The sequence below is a fragment of the Anarhichas minor genome, unplaced genomic scaffold, assembly GCF_050575085.1.
Source record: "Anarhichas minor isolate MPS153535 unplaced genomic scaffold, ASM5057508v1 ptg000155l, whole genome shotgun sequence".
NCBI classification, from domain to species: Eukaryota; Metazoa; Chordata; class Actinopteri; order Perciformes; family Anarhichadidae; genus Anarhichas; species Anarhichas minor.
This window is the reverse complement of record NW_027466601.1, coordinates 2477182-2493262: the sequence shown is the minus strand read 5'-3', so window position 1 is coordinate 2493262 and position 16081 is coordinate 2477182. Positions and strand designations below refer to the sequence as shown.

General features: G+C 45.0%; 1 protein-coding gene across 10 annotated transcripts in view; it reads right to left on the bottom strand.

Annotated features, from left to right (window-relative positions):
- slc12a7b (solute carrier family 12 member 7b) overlaps positions 1-16081 on the bottom strand; it is a 46034-nt gene that overhangs the window by 5826 nt on the left and 24127 nt on the right. For 4 of the 10 annotated variants that reach the window (XM_076085402.1, XM_076085398.1, XM_076085399.1 and 1 more), the window contains 19 exons: positions 13121-13175; positions 12199-12329; positions 11865-12106; positions 11538-11749; positions 10174-10341; positions 9978-10076; positions 9589-9646; positions 8212-8386; positions 7996-8114; positions 7749-7847; positions 6682-6801; positions 5937-6041; positions 4571-4739; positions 3900-4095; positions 3349-3518; positions 3011-3142; positions 2602-2709; positions 2150-2266; positions 142-317 (listed from right to left, as the gene is read on the bottom strand). In XM_076085402.1, the coding sequence (XP_075941517.1) occupies positions 142-317; positions 2150-2266; positions 2602-2709; positions 3011-3142; positions 3349-3518; positions 3900-4095; positions 4571-4739; positions 5937-6041; positions 6682-6801; positions 7749-7847; positions 7996-8114; positions 8212-8386; positions 9589-9646; positions 9978-10076; positions 10174-10341; positions 11538-11749; positions 11865-12106; positions 12199-12329; positions 13121-13175 (2651 nt within the window). Of the gene's footprint in view, positions 1-141; positions 657-2149; positions 2267-2601; positions 2710-3010; positions 3143-3348; positions 3519-3899; positions 4096-4570; positions 4740-5936; positions 6042-6681; positions 6802-7748; positions 7848-7995; positions 8115-8211; positions 8387-9588; positions 9647-9977; positions 10077-10173; positions 10342-11537; positions 11750-11864; positions 12107-12198; positions 12330-13120; positions 13176-16081 lie in introns of those variants that run through there. The other 6 variants (XM_076085401.1, XM_076085400.1, XM_076085405.1 and 3 more) reach the window with 5 other exon arrangements.

Sequence of the window (16081 nt, the reverse complement as noted above, 5' to 3'; positions counted from 1 at the left end):
AGTATCTGTCAGTAGCATATACAGTAGGTTCCTCACAGCTACACACCAACAAGGAAAACAATCCACCTCCCCTCCTTTTTTAGTTCCCGAGCTACAAATGTGCAGACGTTGGTCTGGTGTTCAAACAGAACGTGTACTTACGGTTTCATGTTGAACAAGTCGCGCACGGCCACGTTGGCGTTGCACTCGCGGTTGCGGTTGCGCTCCATGAAGAGCTTGTCCTTGGTCCAGGTCATGTGAACCCGGTCGGTCCCGGCCTCGGCCTTGTCGTTTATCGTGGCGTGAGACGCCGTGTTTCTGTCGTGGATGAGCTGGGCCTGGAGCGGAGGGAGAGGGAAGGATGAGGAAATAGAGTGTCAAGCGGGACATACTCCAGTGGAGGGACGAGATTAAACACGAGGAATTAAAGACAGAAAGGAGAGGATGACAGGGAGGAGGCCTAAGAGAATCCGAGAGAGACAAAAGAACTGATGGAGGGAAGTAGAAGATAACAATAGAGATGAATAAATGATGAGATGGGCCAGAGAGAAAGCAAACCGGGACCAAGCAACAACTTTCCTTCAACAAGTTGATCGAATCTTATAGAGGGAATAATAATACAAACCTGTTCACACATGGACCATAATATACACACTGGGCAACACGGACTGGAGGTCCTGGCAAGGGTTGAAACACAACATCCATGAGTGACTGACAGGAACAGAGCAGTGGTGGTGAAGATCAACCAGACCAGGGAGGTAAAGTACGACGTTATCCGAGCCTTAAATCCAGATACAGGCCTTCCAAAGACTATTGCACATTACTCAGAGTATGTACCCTAACACAGCCTGTAGTGCAGGGAGAAGACAGCGCAGCAGAGTGGGATCAACTACATTATCATTAGAATAAAGTGTCATCAACTCTGATCGGTTCTGCTCTTAATGTCAACAGTTACATAACCTCAGCCGATGGTGGGTTATTATTATCTGCCATCATAAAGATATGGAGCATGGCCGCTGTGCTCCTTGGTACCAGTTCATGTTTGATAAATGTGTCTTGATAAAACATGTTTTGATGCGTCATTTTGCTGAAAAGACATGTAGATGGGAGGCTGTGTGGTAAACAACATGCACACTCTTTTTTTAGGAAGGATGCGGGTTGAGTTTCTGGAAACCTGCTGTGTCAGTGTTACAGGCGTGAGGGGGGCCGGAGGGAGATGACTGGGATTAAGCTAAAATGACAAAATAAAAAAAGAGAGTACAGTATTGTCAAGTCAGAATGATGAGTATTAATTACTCCTGGTCTACAGCCCTGTGAGGTTGTAATGCTCAATAATAATACAACACTATGTTGAGGTTTCTGAGACAATACTGTCCACTCGTTCAACTCACGCTTGTCGAGGAGGTGGGGATGAGCTGGGATTATGGGGGGGGGGCGTCAGGCGGCAGTTTCAAGGTGCAATGGGCTGGTGTTCACAAAGCAGCTCTTGGTGACTATACAGTTAGAGGCGCTACTGTCGGGGCAGTCTGGACTTGTCAGACGTACAAGGTGGACGCTATCTGTAGTCGTGAACCAGCTTCTCTTTCTCTATTCGGACGCTTGTTTTGTCAGCGACCTTATGGCACTTTTCAGATTTGTAGTCCTGGGCTTACTGGGACGTCACACTGGTCACTTTCTACACGGACCAACTGGTTTTGGCCCAACTGGAGCAGCTTAAGCTGTGATGTAACCTGGTAACTCATCATCTAAGTACCCTGAGCTGATGCTGTGGATAAGACTACAGATGGCCCAAAAAGCACAATGGATTGTCCAGAGAGCACAACATGTTCCTCTACTTGTAGTGCCACACAACTCACCGATTAGCATCACTACTCTGTGAGTTACATTTCTTTATATAATTCAATAACTGCACCCACAGTTAGACTGCAAATGCATTTCCTATGGCACACAGCAGTGTTACTACTCCTCCATCCTCCAATTATATTGTATACTCATCAGACTAGAGTGTATGGGGGTTCAATTTGAGTCCAGATTTTAAAACCATGATGGTGATGAAAGTAATTAGAGCTGTCAAAGGACAAGCGATGACTGCAGCCAAAGATCCAGCTTTGTGAAGACGAGGTTTGTGCGTCTAACAGCGAGGGACAAGTGGGTTGACAACATCGGCTACCTCGTCCTCCTGAGTTTCCTCCGCCGTGGAGGGCGGCCGGCTGCGGTTCGTGCTCGGGGCGGCGCCCTGGTTCTTCCTCCGGATCGAGTTACGCGACTCGTCGGTGATACTCTGAATCTGAGCGGTGCGGCGCGGCCCGGAGAGGCGATGGCAGGTGAACAAGGAGAGGGGGCCAATTGTCATGTAACGCAGTGGTAGGCCAGATTTACTACAGCACTGTTTGGATTCAACTATGTAGTCGTTTATGCAAATGACATACTGTAGAGTCTGACCTATATGTGATTATTACACTTGCAAACAACATTCAGTAACAATGAAAGCCATCTTCTTGAAGGTGTTGCTGATCTAATGTTATGAGTATCTAATCTAATTTGTTTGTGTTGAATTGGAATGCAGCTGCGGAGACGAAGCGACCGTGAGTGCAGGCTTGTGTTCTGGTAGATGTGCGTTACCTCTCTCTCCCTCTCGGTCCTGGAGAGTTGCATCTGTTTCAGCATCTGAGACCTCTGCTCCATCACCAGCGTCTTCTCGTAGGTGAAGGCCGAGATGTCGTTATCGTGCTGCGCGGGAGAGGACAGAAACAAAGTCGTCAATTACGATCTGGAGCGAGTCCGCTCGTGCGAGTACTGAAACTGAAAAAGGATCTACTTCATGCTGTAGGAGTAGTGGATAGACCAACTGAACGTAGCTGATGGAGAAACACATTTGTACTTGTTTTTACCTCACAACTTAATAAAGCTGTGATAGAAATTTGTGTTGCAAATATAAAAACATATGAATCCACTGCGTTCCAGTGTAGTGATGCATCATTGCCGTTGCAAGATGCAATGCAGCGTGCTATTCTATCATGCAAAGCCTCACCATCTCCACCACTTCCACTTCTGCATTCAGTCGCAGGTGGTAGAGGAACATCTGGAGATCCTTCTTCATCTGGATGCTGTTGTCGTCCATCTGGGCCACGGTGAAGATGCGCATCTTACACTTTCTCCACACCTGGACAACCGAAAGACATGGTTGTTATGGAAGAAGGCATAAGGGGAAAAGCGAGACCGTCAGTCAGAAGGGAGATGGATGGACTAGTGAGATGAAGCAGCACCGAGGGGAGCGGGAGGACGGTGTTGAAGAAGGATTCTGGGCGAAAACAATACATGAAACAATGACTTGTGGGCGTTGAGGGTATCTCAGAGATATGCACTGACCTTGTGCTGTCGCAGCAGGAAGGGCAGCAACATCAGCATGCCTCCATCGTGAACCACCCACCACACGTCGATGGTGCCCTCCCCCAAGCGGTCCAGGTTGGTGGGGAAGCTGTCCACATTCTTAGCCACGAGCAAGGCATGATGAGCGGCGGTGGACTCCCGCACCGTCTCTGGATGGACAGAGAGAAAGAGAGAGCGTCTTTTCCACCGCATGGTACGGCTCGGCTTAACTCACTCTTTTTTGGGGTTTCCCTGGTCAAACGTTGTGGATACCACCTGGTAGTACTTATCTTGGTATCACCTCCCTCGAGGGCCCGAGCTAGTTGAGCCGGTACTAGAAGGTGGAGTTAAAACACTGCAGACCACTTATTGGACTGCATAAGCAGCTGTGCAAATATGCAATGTAAGATGTATTATCATTACTTTCCATGCATTTCTAAATGAATTTGGATGGAATTTTCTGTAATTGTCCACAATACTCATCGGATTACTGCGTTTCTCTACCTACATATGTACTCCAATGTATTTTTCAACAGTCTCCCGCTCAGTACCTATGAAATTCTTCCATGACTGCGGGTCGTTGGCCTGCCTCCAGGTGCCGGGCCAGGCCATGAGGACCGTGTTGTGCTTCATGCCTCCCAGCCCCGCGGACTGGATGAGGTGGGAGACGCCATCTCGGAGGTTTGAGGACACCACGACGTGGCAGAAACCCTTTGTTCGCTCTTCTGACATGGCGGACTTGATGTTCTGGACAGAGAAAGACGATTACCATTCAGCACTCTCGTTAGTATCCATTCAGGACTCGTCATATTGACAATGCCCATGAATACAGCAGTCTCTGTAATTTGGAATTTCAGCTTCTGTACAAGATGCTTTTGCAGGAAAAGTATTCCACTGATGCTTTTGAGGACATGGTCAAACAACCTCCTTAATTTGGCCAGTAGATGGCAGAGTTCACCTGCAGTCCGGGTGTAAAATGCTTCCTGTTAAGATCCTGACTGACACAACAGATGTGTTCGTGGGCCCAACAAACTAAAAGGAACCACACCATTTTGTTGATTTGGACTGTAACTCTTAGCAATTCTGAGCAGATACTAAAGAAAGTAGTATTAAACACAGTTGGTGTTTTATCAGAGTGCAGATTAAATAACAACATACTTGTGCCTGCATTTGTGTTTTGCATGTATGTCTATGCATGCTGGTGTACACATCACCAACATACCTGCTCAGCCTTCCTGGCCTCTGTGTCTTTGGTGAGATAGGTCCCCTCTAGAACGTTCCCCACTATGGTGAGGCCTTTCCCTGCCTTCATCTGAGTGGTGAGGGACAGCAGGCGGGGGTGTTTGACTCCTTGATCCGAGTCAAGATTCAGGAGCACCAGCAACTGAGGCCTGGAGACATCGAGAGAGAGAGAGAGAGAGAGAGAGAGAGAGAGAGAGAGAGAGAGAGAGAGAGAGAGAGAGAGAGAGAGAGAGAGAGGGCAAGTCAGATTTATGTGTCACAGTTCAATACAACTGCTTTGTAAACACCGCTGTGAAAAGCATTTTATTGCTGATTATGCAGGGAGACCTTTGGCACAAGAGGGGCAACTGTTATTTTCAATGAGCACCAACTGTATCATTGGAAACATCACATCAATCCACAGAGAGTGGCAAGAAAGTAGATGAAACTGGTTTGGTGTTTTGGACAGGTCAGCTCAGCCAGTGTGGTCCTCAGTACAGTATAAAGACTCATCAACCTCCTCTGTCAGATTAGGACCAAGAGATTACTCAAATTCACCCTCTGTGTCTATTCCTGTCTCTCTTTTGTCCACAGCAACGGTGACAGGTGGCACTGTGTCTACTGTAACACACACACACACCCACCCACGTCCCTGTACTCCTGTCTTTGTGAGGACCCTCGTTGACATAATGCATTCCCAGGGCCCTTGGTTTAACCACCACAACAAATGTGTGACCCCAGCCCTTACCCTAACAACAATCTCAGAGCCAATCGGCTATTGATCTAATGATGATATAGCCTCTGGGGACAACGAACAATAGTTCTGGGGTAACGGTGTAGCCAGTAGATACCCAGGTCAAGACTTCTTCCTCCATGCACCGGTTATTGTTTGCAGTCTGATTAAGCATTTGAGATGCCATCATGGAGTTTGAGTTGAGAGATGGCGTGTACGACCGGTAGGTAGTTCACGAACCATTTTAAACCAATGAAAAGCTAAATCATTGTCAGCAATTAGCTGGCGAGTTCCCAGTTTGCAATTCGGCCAATGCGTTCCGCCACGTTTGCTCTCCACACGGACTGCATTCAATCAGCGCATGCTCAAACCAAATTTGTCTCCTGGGGCTGCAAACGGAAACCAGAATGCTTCCGATACCAAAATCTTCTCCCTTTACCTTCAGATTCTGCATTCATATGCAGATATCTGTGTGAAGAGATCACCATGACCCTAACCTAAACCGAAATACAAAGTCTTAACCTTCAAACAGGCCAACTCACTTTCCAAAAATGCCTTCACTCGGTTGGTTAAAAACTTGATTCGGTCCTCACTATGTAGCAAGCATAAAGACACACACACACACACACTGTACCTCCAGTTCTTAGTGTGCGGTGGAGCCTCTTCGAGGCGGATGAGGGCGTAGCGGGCTGCATTGAGCGACAGGCCACGGATGCCGTCTCCCCACTCCTTCTCTGCCCTACAGCCAACAAATGATTCACCATGAATTACTGACACGCACAGGAAGCAACTAAATGACAACACACACAGATTGTTAAAAACCAAAGCCAGTGGATGTATTTCAACAGTATCACACTGTTTTCACACCTGCAGGTTTAAATGGTGTCTTGTGTGTTTTGCTAGTTTAGTCCAGTTCCTTTGGCTCTGTGAGAACATTTCCTGTTTCAACGTACATCAAGCACCTTTGTGTTGAGCTCAGCAGCTGCATTTGGTGTCATCCAAGAGGCCTTTTTTAAATGTCTCTCTTATTCTGGAGGATCACACTGTTCTCACGAGCTGAGGACAACTATAGAACATGTGGCTCATGTTATAATGAGGTGGATGATCCTAAATGTGGGAATCTGTTTTTCCCCTCCTCAGTAGCTCGGGTAAATCCTGCATTTAAAGCAGTATTTCGTAGGTATAGCAGTAAATACCAAGATGTCTGATCACATACATGTATCTTGAAGCATTTTATATTCTCTATATAATGTATCAGTTTTACACATACTTTGATTTAGTTTGTTTTCTGCAAGCACAATTCCCCAGCCTTACTTATGTCATATTTTCCTTTTTACAGTACACCTATGAAAAACCATTGCATCCACAGTCATTCTTACCCTCTGTATTCAATGTATTTGTAGATGATGGTAGCGATGGCCATGGCCACAATAGCATAATACCAGGAGCAGATGAACATGAGAGCAAGACACAAGCTCATTCCCAGGAAGGACAGAGCCCTGCAGGAGGAAACACACACTTTACAACTCCAGTAACTACATTTACAGAGCGGACAGCTAGGGTTGTCTGTATTGCTGAACTGAACTCACTTCAGGCCATCATCACACAAACCCCACTGAACAAACTTCATGAGGAAAGACTCATCTCAGCAGCAGGTCCTTGACAGGTTAAACACACATTATGCTATTTCCTGCCACGAGGTTGTAGTCACTTTCTACTGGTTAGGTTTCCTTCAGTGTTTATCATTTAGGAGGTTTTTACAGCAGAGGTCTCCTCCTCTCCAGAAACAAAGGCACACGGAGATTAGAACTGATAAAAACACAAAAATGAAGCAGTTTCACATTTTAAATGGGTGGTTCTCCAACGCTGTTAGGCAGACAAAGGACGTCCTGGAGGGCCTGCGAGGAGAGCTGGAGCTAACGCTGGCTCAGCTTGTTTCTCTGATAACTTCAGATCCATAAATCGGATTACTCTAATCCTTCATCTGGTTAAAATATACAGTTACAAAAGACCAAGATCTAAAATGTTCAATTTATAACTTCTGGCAGACAACGCTGAGGTGACTCATGAGCAAAGAGGCTACGACTTTAATAGGCGACCACATTAAACAAAAGGTTACCTTTATTAAAATGACAGATTTCTCTGGGTTGGAAACTTGTTGGAAACATTTGGGATAATTAAAGGTCATAATTCATAAAAATAAATAGCATAGGTGTCGTTGTTTTTAGATTATAATGCTGAAAAGTTATATATTATACCTTAAAAAAAGCCTGACAGATTGTTAAACATGCAGTGTTAAAAGCCTCAGATGAACCTCAGTGACTTTTAATAAATTATAACTTTGAAAATAATTAAAAGTTTGAATAATAATTTCATAACAATATCATCTTCTTTCACTGTAGAGAGTGACCAATATACTTGTAAGACTGAGTGACTCATCACCCACCAGTGGTAGTATTTGAAGCGTGGTCTCCAGTTGGGCGTCCGCAGCAGCGTCTGAAGTGCACAGGCCAGGTTGACAAACAAGTAGCACATGAGGAAGAACCTGTGGGAGGAAGACATTCACTCATCATCTAAACCTCCACTTTATGAGCCACTGTAAGTCAAATACTTGAGGGATCATGGACTTTTCTCTGCTGATCTGGTTTTATGGAAAGAGAGGATGTAATGTGACTATGCAAACAGATACTGACATGGAGAGGATTGGAGCCACGGCGTCCAGGGAGGCGATGAGGATACCGATCTCACAGATCCCAGCGGTCAACAGCAGAGCCCAGGTGGGTTCTCCGTTAGCTTTCCCATGACCGAACACCTAAAAGCACACACAGTCACGTATGACGTTAAAGCATAAAAGCACATGAGGCTGAGGACGGCGTGGACTGTATTTGTGTTGACCGTGTGCGTCTGACCTGCAGGAACGGTACGATGCCGTCTCGTGCGATAGCCTGCAGCAGGCGGGGGGCACCGGTCAAACTTTGCAGCCCCGCCCCGCAGCAGGAAAAGAACGAGCCAATCACAATAACCCAGGGAGAGGGCCATGATAGCGTGCCTATCACGAGGTTCCCCTTCACTGCGTCACCAAATCTGCAATGCAAAAACAATCATTTACACTAATCGATGTCTGTATTCAGCCATAGATCATGTACATTAAGTATGTTACCAGCACTTCAAATAGTTCATTTCAATAACTAAATCGTTAAATCTTAGTAGCAGGTATTGTGGGTGCATCTGTGCACCCATAAGAGCATGTTGTACATCACTGAAGATGTAATGTTTTACACACATGGAATCAATGAATGCCTTGTGTTAAAACATGTGGACCATGCTGTATATAAAGAAATATGAAACAGACTGATTGACTCATGACAGATCAAGACGAGTTAATTAGGCAAAAAAATACTTTGCAAAAAATATATATATTTTCAAATAGCCACAAAAAGACCTTGTGTCGTGAACTATGAAACGTGTGTTTTGCATGTTTTCTGTCTTCAACGGATAAAGCTGGTGTTATTCTTTATTTTTGTCATCAAATCCCTTAAGAAGACCAAAAGCAACCATGCTTTAGTCCATCTGTCAAAACTTTACAAGGGACCCAGCCAGTCTGAGGTTCTCAGCAAAAAACCTCTTCACCCCAATGACGTAAATCTGTAAATAAATACTTTCATGTTTAAAAGAGGCTGAATAAAAGCCACCTTGGAACTACTATCCTAAGCAAACAATAATCAAAGAAGAGGAAATGGTGCATTTGTTGGGGACTACTCTCAGCCTCTGGCAGCAGGACGGTTAATGAGCGATTAAAGAGTGACTTGGGTACTCGGAGCCTGTATTCACATGTTTTTGTGTCTGTGTGACTAATGGGGACAAGTGTTGAACCTGGTCCAGTATAGTGTAGCTGCTAAACGGGTTGCAATGTAATCCGCACCGATAATGAATTGAAAATAAACCACAGCCGTGTGTTCATGGTAAAGAAGGACGATGTCAGCCAATGCAACAGTGTGGCTCATTGATGAGTGTTTAATAGACAACAATGGAGCTCTATGAACAGCGTCAAATTACTTCAAAGGTTCAACAGTACTTCTCAGGACTCGGGATAAAGACGTGTTTGCGATGGTACAGTAGTCCTTTCACATCACAAAATATCTGAAAACATAACATCTGAGCCTCTAATGATGAGGGCACTTAGCGACTTCATAATCGTATCCATCTGCCCTCAAGATACTAAAAGAGAAGAGGGGGAACAAAACCGAAGTGATGGAACGTGTACCGCTTTATACTTATTCTCTTACTTGTCTCGAAGCAGAACTCCCTCAATGCAGGCCCCGAACAGAACCACGCAGGTGACGTCTGGAGAGCACTGTTCAGGAGAGTAAATTCAACCCGTGGGCAGAGTCTTTTCCCTTTCCTGTTGCTCTAAAGCTAAAGTTATCCACACTACCCACAATCCTACAGGTGGTACCTGCTCTGCTGCATTAGGCCTTTGATTCTTCCAATGCTCTCCTGCCAACAACCTATAAACCTGGCAGCTATTTCTGGCAACTGAAGTTGTGATTCTCAAGCTCCACACTAAGCAATTTAAGGGCCAGCTGATTAAGCTGGACGAACATTGTTAAACGTACAGTTGTAGCCATGTGACAAGACTTTCTGATATTATCCTCACAGAAAGGTTAAAGGATACAGATGAAGGAGGTGGTGGCGATAGCCAAGATGGTCCCGATGGGGATGGACTTCTGGGCATCCCGCAAGTCACCTGACCGGTTTGAACCAGCCATGATACCTGGAGGTGGGGAGGGTCACGACAGCACATCTTTAGAAATGAAACAAATTTGATCAGTTTCGACTATGTCGAGTGTGTGGGTGTGTCACAGTCTCACCGGTGACGGACGGGAAGTAGATGCCAACCATCAGCGTGAAGAAGGTGGTGATATCGTTGACGACATAGGGCAAGTACTTGTCCTGGGCAGAGGCATCTCCCCCCACTGACGCCAGCTTCGGGTCATCTACCAACTTACCCAGAGGGCCATACACTGACCACATGTTTTCTACAAGAAACAAGAGGCAGCGGTCAAGCAACTGGTTGTGGATACAAAAGCACTATGGCCATGCTTGTGGCATTATAGCCTTAATACAGTGTGTTCCAAAAAAACTATTCCACTCTCTGGCTGACCTAACCAGAGGAATAGAGCAGAATCAAACATGTGACTAATACCAGGGCTGTACCGAAGGTCTTCTTTTTTTGTCTGTCATCATATTTCGTGAGATAAAAACATGCTGTGAATTTCTGAAATGACTACATCTATCTTTTCCTTCAACAAACATTGACTTTTGGACGTTACAACTCTCTGGAGTTATTGGTAAAGTTTGGACGACACGAGTCATAAACAATGAAAGCCACCGCTGGAAGCTACTGATGATCTTAGTGGAGCCTGGTCTTCATCTGCTACTGGGCAGAAATGCTGCGTTCAAACACAATGAATATGCAAAAAAGAGAAAGAAGAATAGAAAAGGCAACTGTCAACGTTATGAATGGAGCTTTGAACTATTCGGTACAGTCCTGACACATTATTAACTATTTCTATATAACTGATAACATCAGATCAAGCATTTATCTGATATCAGTGTCCGATGATTTAGAACACATGAATGTTCGGTGCTGAGTGAGCTTTGGTAGTCAAAGCTGGGGAGTTCCTCTAGTAAGAGCAGCGGTCCGGACTATTAAATAGACAAAAATGAAAAACAGATTTGAATCGGAAGGGGAAGAAACATATTTTGGAGAGAGAGGATGATGAAGGAGGAGCTATTTGAGAGAGACTAGAGAGGAACAAAATAAATACATAGAAATGGAGAAAGCAGAGAGAGTAAAATAATCACATGACGTCTGCACACGTTTGACTCAGATGCTTCACAAGAAATATTTCAGGAATGTATTTTTTTGCAGAGTTTGTCCTCGTCAACAGTTACATAAGATTGAGGAATGTTCTGAGTTTGCACTGTACTTAATGAAACAATAGCAGAGATTCACGCTGAGATGAGAGTATTTAAACATCGACACTCTTCTTTCTCATGAAATCTGGCTGCTCCAGTATGACAGGATGAGATTGAGTGAGACAAAAACTAATTCTGATTAACTTGGACAAGTTAATTGTGCATGAGGGGAAGTTTAAAGGGCTTTAGAGGACTTTAGAGGACATTTGCACACTTCTACTCCAAACCTCCAGAGGAAACACAGTGTTCCAACCTGAAATGACTTTGCTGGTCAGTCCGGGGATGCCCTGCACCTCGGTCACATTGTTGAGGACAAAGTAGTCGTTGCAGGTGGCGTTGAGCTCGGGCCCGTCGCAGAACAGGTTCCACAGCTTGGTAGTGACCGTCAAGTTGTCGATGACCTTCGTCTTGAGACAGCTGTCGAAGTTCTGGTTCTCCAGAGTGCGATTCCCCAGCATGCAAAGACTGCGTGGAGGAGCGAGACATTTTAAAACCACACGCTGATTAAAATGATCTAGTCTGATGCTATTTCTGCGTCACATGGTTCCACGCAACATCGCAGGTTATTGTTCGGACTCACGGGAAGTCCGGTGGCTCAAAGATGGTCTTGATGACTCCAGCGTAGATGGCCAGGATGGAGAGAATGACGCAGGCCAGGAAGACCAGCGCGAGCTTGTTGACATACTTCACCCCGACGAAGACGACCACGGCCATCAGCGCTAGGCAGCACGTGCCGTAAACGCGCATGTTATTCAGCAGGGCATTCACCTCGTCCTCCTTCTTCTCTGCCACGAAGATGGCTGCTTTAGGCACAATGTAGGTCTGTATGGAGAAGGGGGAAAAAAGACGTAGGTGGTGGAGATACAGGAGAGGATGGCCGCTTTGTCGAAGTAGTCGACGGAGTGTTCACTCACCAGCAGAATCTCTATGGTACCAAGGATGTACATGGAGCCAGCGAAGGTCGTGCCCAGGTAGAAACAGAGACCTACAGCTCCACCGAACTCTGGGCCCAGAGATCTGGAAATCATGTAGTAGGAGCCTCCAGCTGGGAGAAAGAGAGGAGCGTAGTGGGAGTGAGTTTTATGAGGGAAAAGAAACTTCTCTTAAGAATCTCTGAACCCATCGTCTAACGACGGATAAGCCTCTTGGGGCAAGGGGCTATAGTCCTGAGGTTGTGGTGTATATCTGGGCCAAGATTTCCTTTTCAGTGTGCTGCTCATTGTTTACGGTCCGATTAGCAACTTGAGATGCGAGACTGGAGTTGAGAGACTATGTGTAGGACCGGGTTCTTTCCCAGGTTGCCAGTCTACAAGCTAATTTCAAACCAATAAAAAGCTAAATCTTCGTCGGCCGATAGCCAATGCGTTCCCAGATTGCGGTTTAGCCAATGCGTTCCGCCTCTTTTGCGCTCCACACGGGCTGCTTACCTGCATGCAACCAAGGCCTGCTCGAATGTGACTGGTCAATATTACTCAGACTACAAACGAAAAATAATTAACAATCAAAAAATTAGCTTTTGAGGGACTAAGACGTGTTGTAATACATCCACGGATGCACTAAACAAGGGACATCGTTGTCACGTTTTGATCAAGCCCTGGGACTTAAAACACTTCTGTGCCTTAAATCCTCAGACACCTATATCCGTTACCATAAACCAAAGGAGGAAGGGGCAGTGATAAGATATCCTATAAAATAAGTTTATTCAGCAACCAGTCAAATAGCAACACTCCAGTTGCACCGTGAGCACATCAGCCTCATTAGAACATCAAGTAAGCAGAAAAAAAGACAAATCTTGTCTCTTAAGTTTGTGTATGTCCGAGTAACGAAGCGTCTTACCTGGCACAACCCCATTGGTAGCGATTGCACTCATGGATATGGCTGTCAGCATGGTCTGTTGACAGAGGACAGTAAAGAACAAAGACATCAGAACAAAACAGTCAAATCTAAAGACCGTACACACGGGACGCTCAATAATGCATTGGAACAAGGGAGCTTGTGATGCTGTTATCACACATTCAAAACAAAGTATGAAAATAATACAAACAAACCTCCTTGGTCACTTTTTCATGCCCACCTAATAATTCTTTAATAAATCACATAAACAAAGAGGAGACTTGGAGTCCTTAGTCTAGCATAAATCCGGTTACAATACTTCTTAGGGGCTTTTGCTCTAATCTCTCAGATTGGTAATGGATACAAGCTTTTCCCTGAAAGTCCTTGCGACGGAGGATATTTACATCAGCCTGTTACCTAACAGGGCTTCCAGATGAGAGAGAGGGCAGAGCAGAGAGACGAGATAAGAGGCACAAAGAAGAGAAAAGAGAGAAAGACACGAGGAAACTTAAAGGATGCAAGAAAGAGAGAGAGGAGAAAGCATGAAGGTGAGAGAATAGAAGACAAAGGAAAGAGGAGGAGGAGGAGGAGGAGGGAAGCAGGGACAAGGACACGACCGAGATAAACCTTGTGCCGGACGTCCAGTTTAAAGTGGCAGACGATCTGGAGCAAAGCCAATTAGCTGACAAGTTTAACTTCCGCTTCACATGAAACCTAAAGCAGCTCCACACGAGCTTGTGTTGAGTCAGGTACAGCAAAGAGAAGTACTGAAAGACATGTTGAAAAAGGACCACGCAATTCCCATGTGGACACATTTCTTACCAGATTCTGTGAGATTTACGGGCTTCTAGAAGAAATTCAGCCAGAGGCCAGTCAGACACAAACATGGTCCAACAACTGCTTTAAGCAAACATCATTGAGATCCATGGAGCTCAGAGTTACCCAGTACAAGCCATCACTTAACAAAACTAAATGAACTTGCTTCTGGTGTGTCACATTTCTTTAATGATCCACATTAAGAAGTGAGCCAAACTGACACAATCAAACTGCTCGACATTTCTCACTAAATAGCTCAACATGTGAACATCTACATGTAGCTAATAATGACTCTAATGTAGCGTCCAGGCGACTGCCTCTCATACATAACGCCGCCATTGAGACAAAGATCCTGTTGACTGAACTCCAACACAGCATCTTATCTTATTAACATTACAGGATGGAGATATAACAACAAAGAGCAAGTACGAGTAAGGTCACTGCAATCATTAGAAATATACAACTGTAATGTCAGCGATGCAGCTTTGACACAAATAACACTTTAATACAAAACCATCTATCACTATAGAGAAGCAGCTACTTGTAGTGACCTAAAGACACAAAACACCTGCTGCTGCAGGGACACTCACCGTGCTTATTAATCATGTTTATTGATAGAATGAATGAATGTGGCCCAAAACTCATCTCATTGAAATTCTTACTGACGTGTTAACTCAACTTAGAACTATTAACTAAATCAACCCGGCACAAGGATCGACACTCGGCCTGAATCACAGATGAATCAGACGTCTCACTGCATTTCATAGCTGCAACTGCATTCTAGTTGTGGACGTGAGGATATTCAGGGCTTAGCCCGGACCTCTGGAGAGCGGTGCGAGGGATCCTCCACTGACACTTTTTGTTTGAATAAACAAGCTCTATTAGTCTATTCTGATGCTTTTGTGGCACTTTATTTACATTAAAATTACAACAACAACAAAAATATCCCTTTGTAAAGTGATTTATTTTCATTGTGAATTGGAAAAGGACTTGCTGTATACATGTGGTTGAGCTCTACACAGCCCAGGCTAATGATGACGTGATGCGCTGCGTACTGAGCTAATGAACAAGAGCTTCTGTACTCTCTTCTGTTAGCGTGAGACCTGGTCTCATGAGAGCCATCCTGACTCTCTGAGCCTCTGCACTGGCCTCATCTGTAGTTCTCTTGGTTGCAATAAAACAGAAACGGTGTGAACATTGACAAAAAGTAGAATTACTGAATTATGAGTGATGAATAATAAGGGAGTATGAAAGAAGAAAGTGCTCACAGTAAATCATTACTGGGCTACGCTAAAGTCAATTCCCTTTAGCTATTTTTAGACATTTCTGGTGTTGGTCAAGAGCACAAAGAACATGACCTATAAGCAGGTAGCTGATGTGGAACCATCAGTGCAAAGTCAGATGCGGCCTCAGCTGAGAAAATGAACATTAATCTGTTTGACTAAGCTTGGCTCTGTTGTTATGCAACAGCAGCGCCGCAGTGGAGGGCAGCCCGCCCAACCCACGTCAGCTATTGTAACAAATGAAAACGTCCACTTCTTTCAGGGAAAACTCTTTTTACAGCTACACAGCCTGGTGTGAGTTCACGGCGCTACAGACGCAGGGTAATATTTTCATTCACAGCACATAATTATTCTACTAAATTAAAACAGAAATAGTTGAAATTCATGGCTTTGACTGCTTCTTTCAGTTACAAGACAAAGGAAATACATTTGGGATTTTAAATTCTTGACGTAGCATAGTCTGGAACGTGGTCACTTTGGCCATGTTGTAAGTGAAATTGATCATGTCATACTATAAGAGCATTCCACTATCAGGCGAAAGGCATTCGACTCAGAGGGTGCCCGAGGTTTTACTTCTGTTCGTGGTACTTTCCCTGATTAATCTGAAGTAATCCATTGCCTGCCGTGGGGTCGGCAAATATAGCCACGGTGTGCATGTGTGCACGGTGTGCATGTCGCTGTGTTTCTGACACTTTGCAGATGGAGGGATTACACATTAGAGGCGCGGAGCGTATGGGAAATGGAGAGTCACAGTGGCTAAATATAGGAGGGATCAGTGACCACTAAGTCAACCTGCCTGTCTCTCATTACTGCCGTCGGTCCAACGTTTTGCCCCCGTCTGCCAATAAAGGTTGAGGTCCTATCT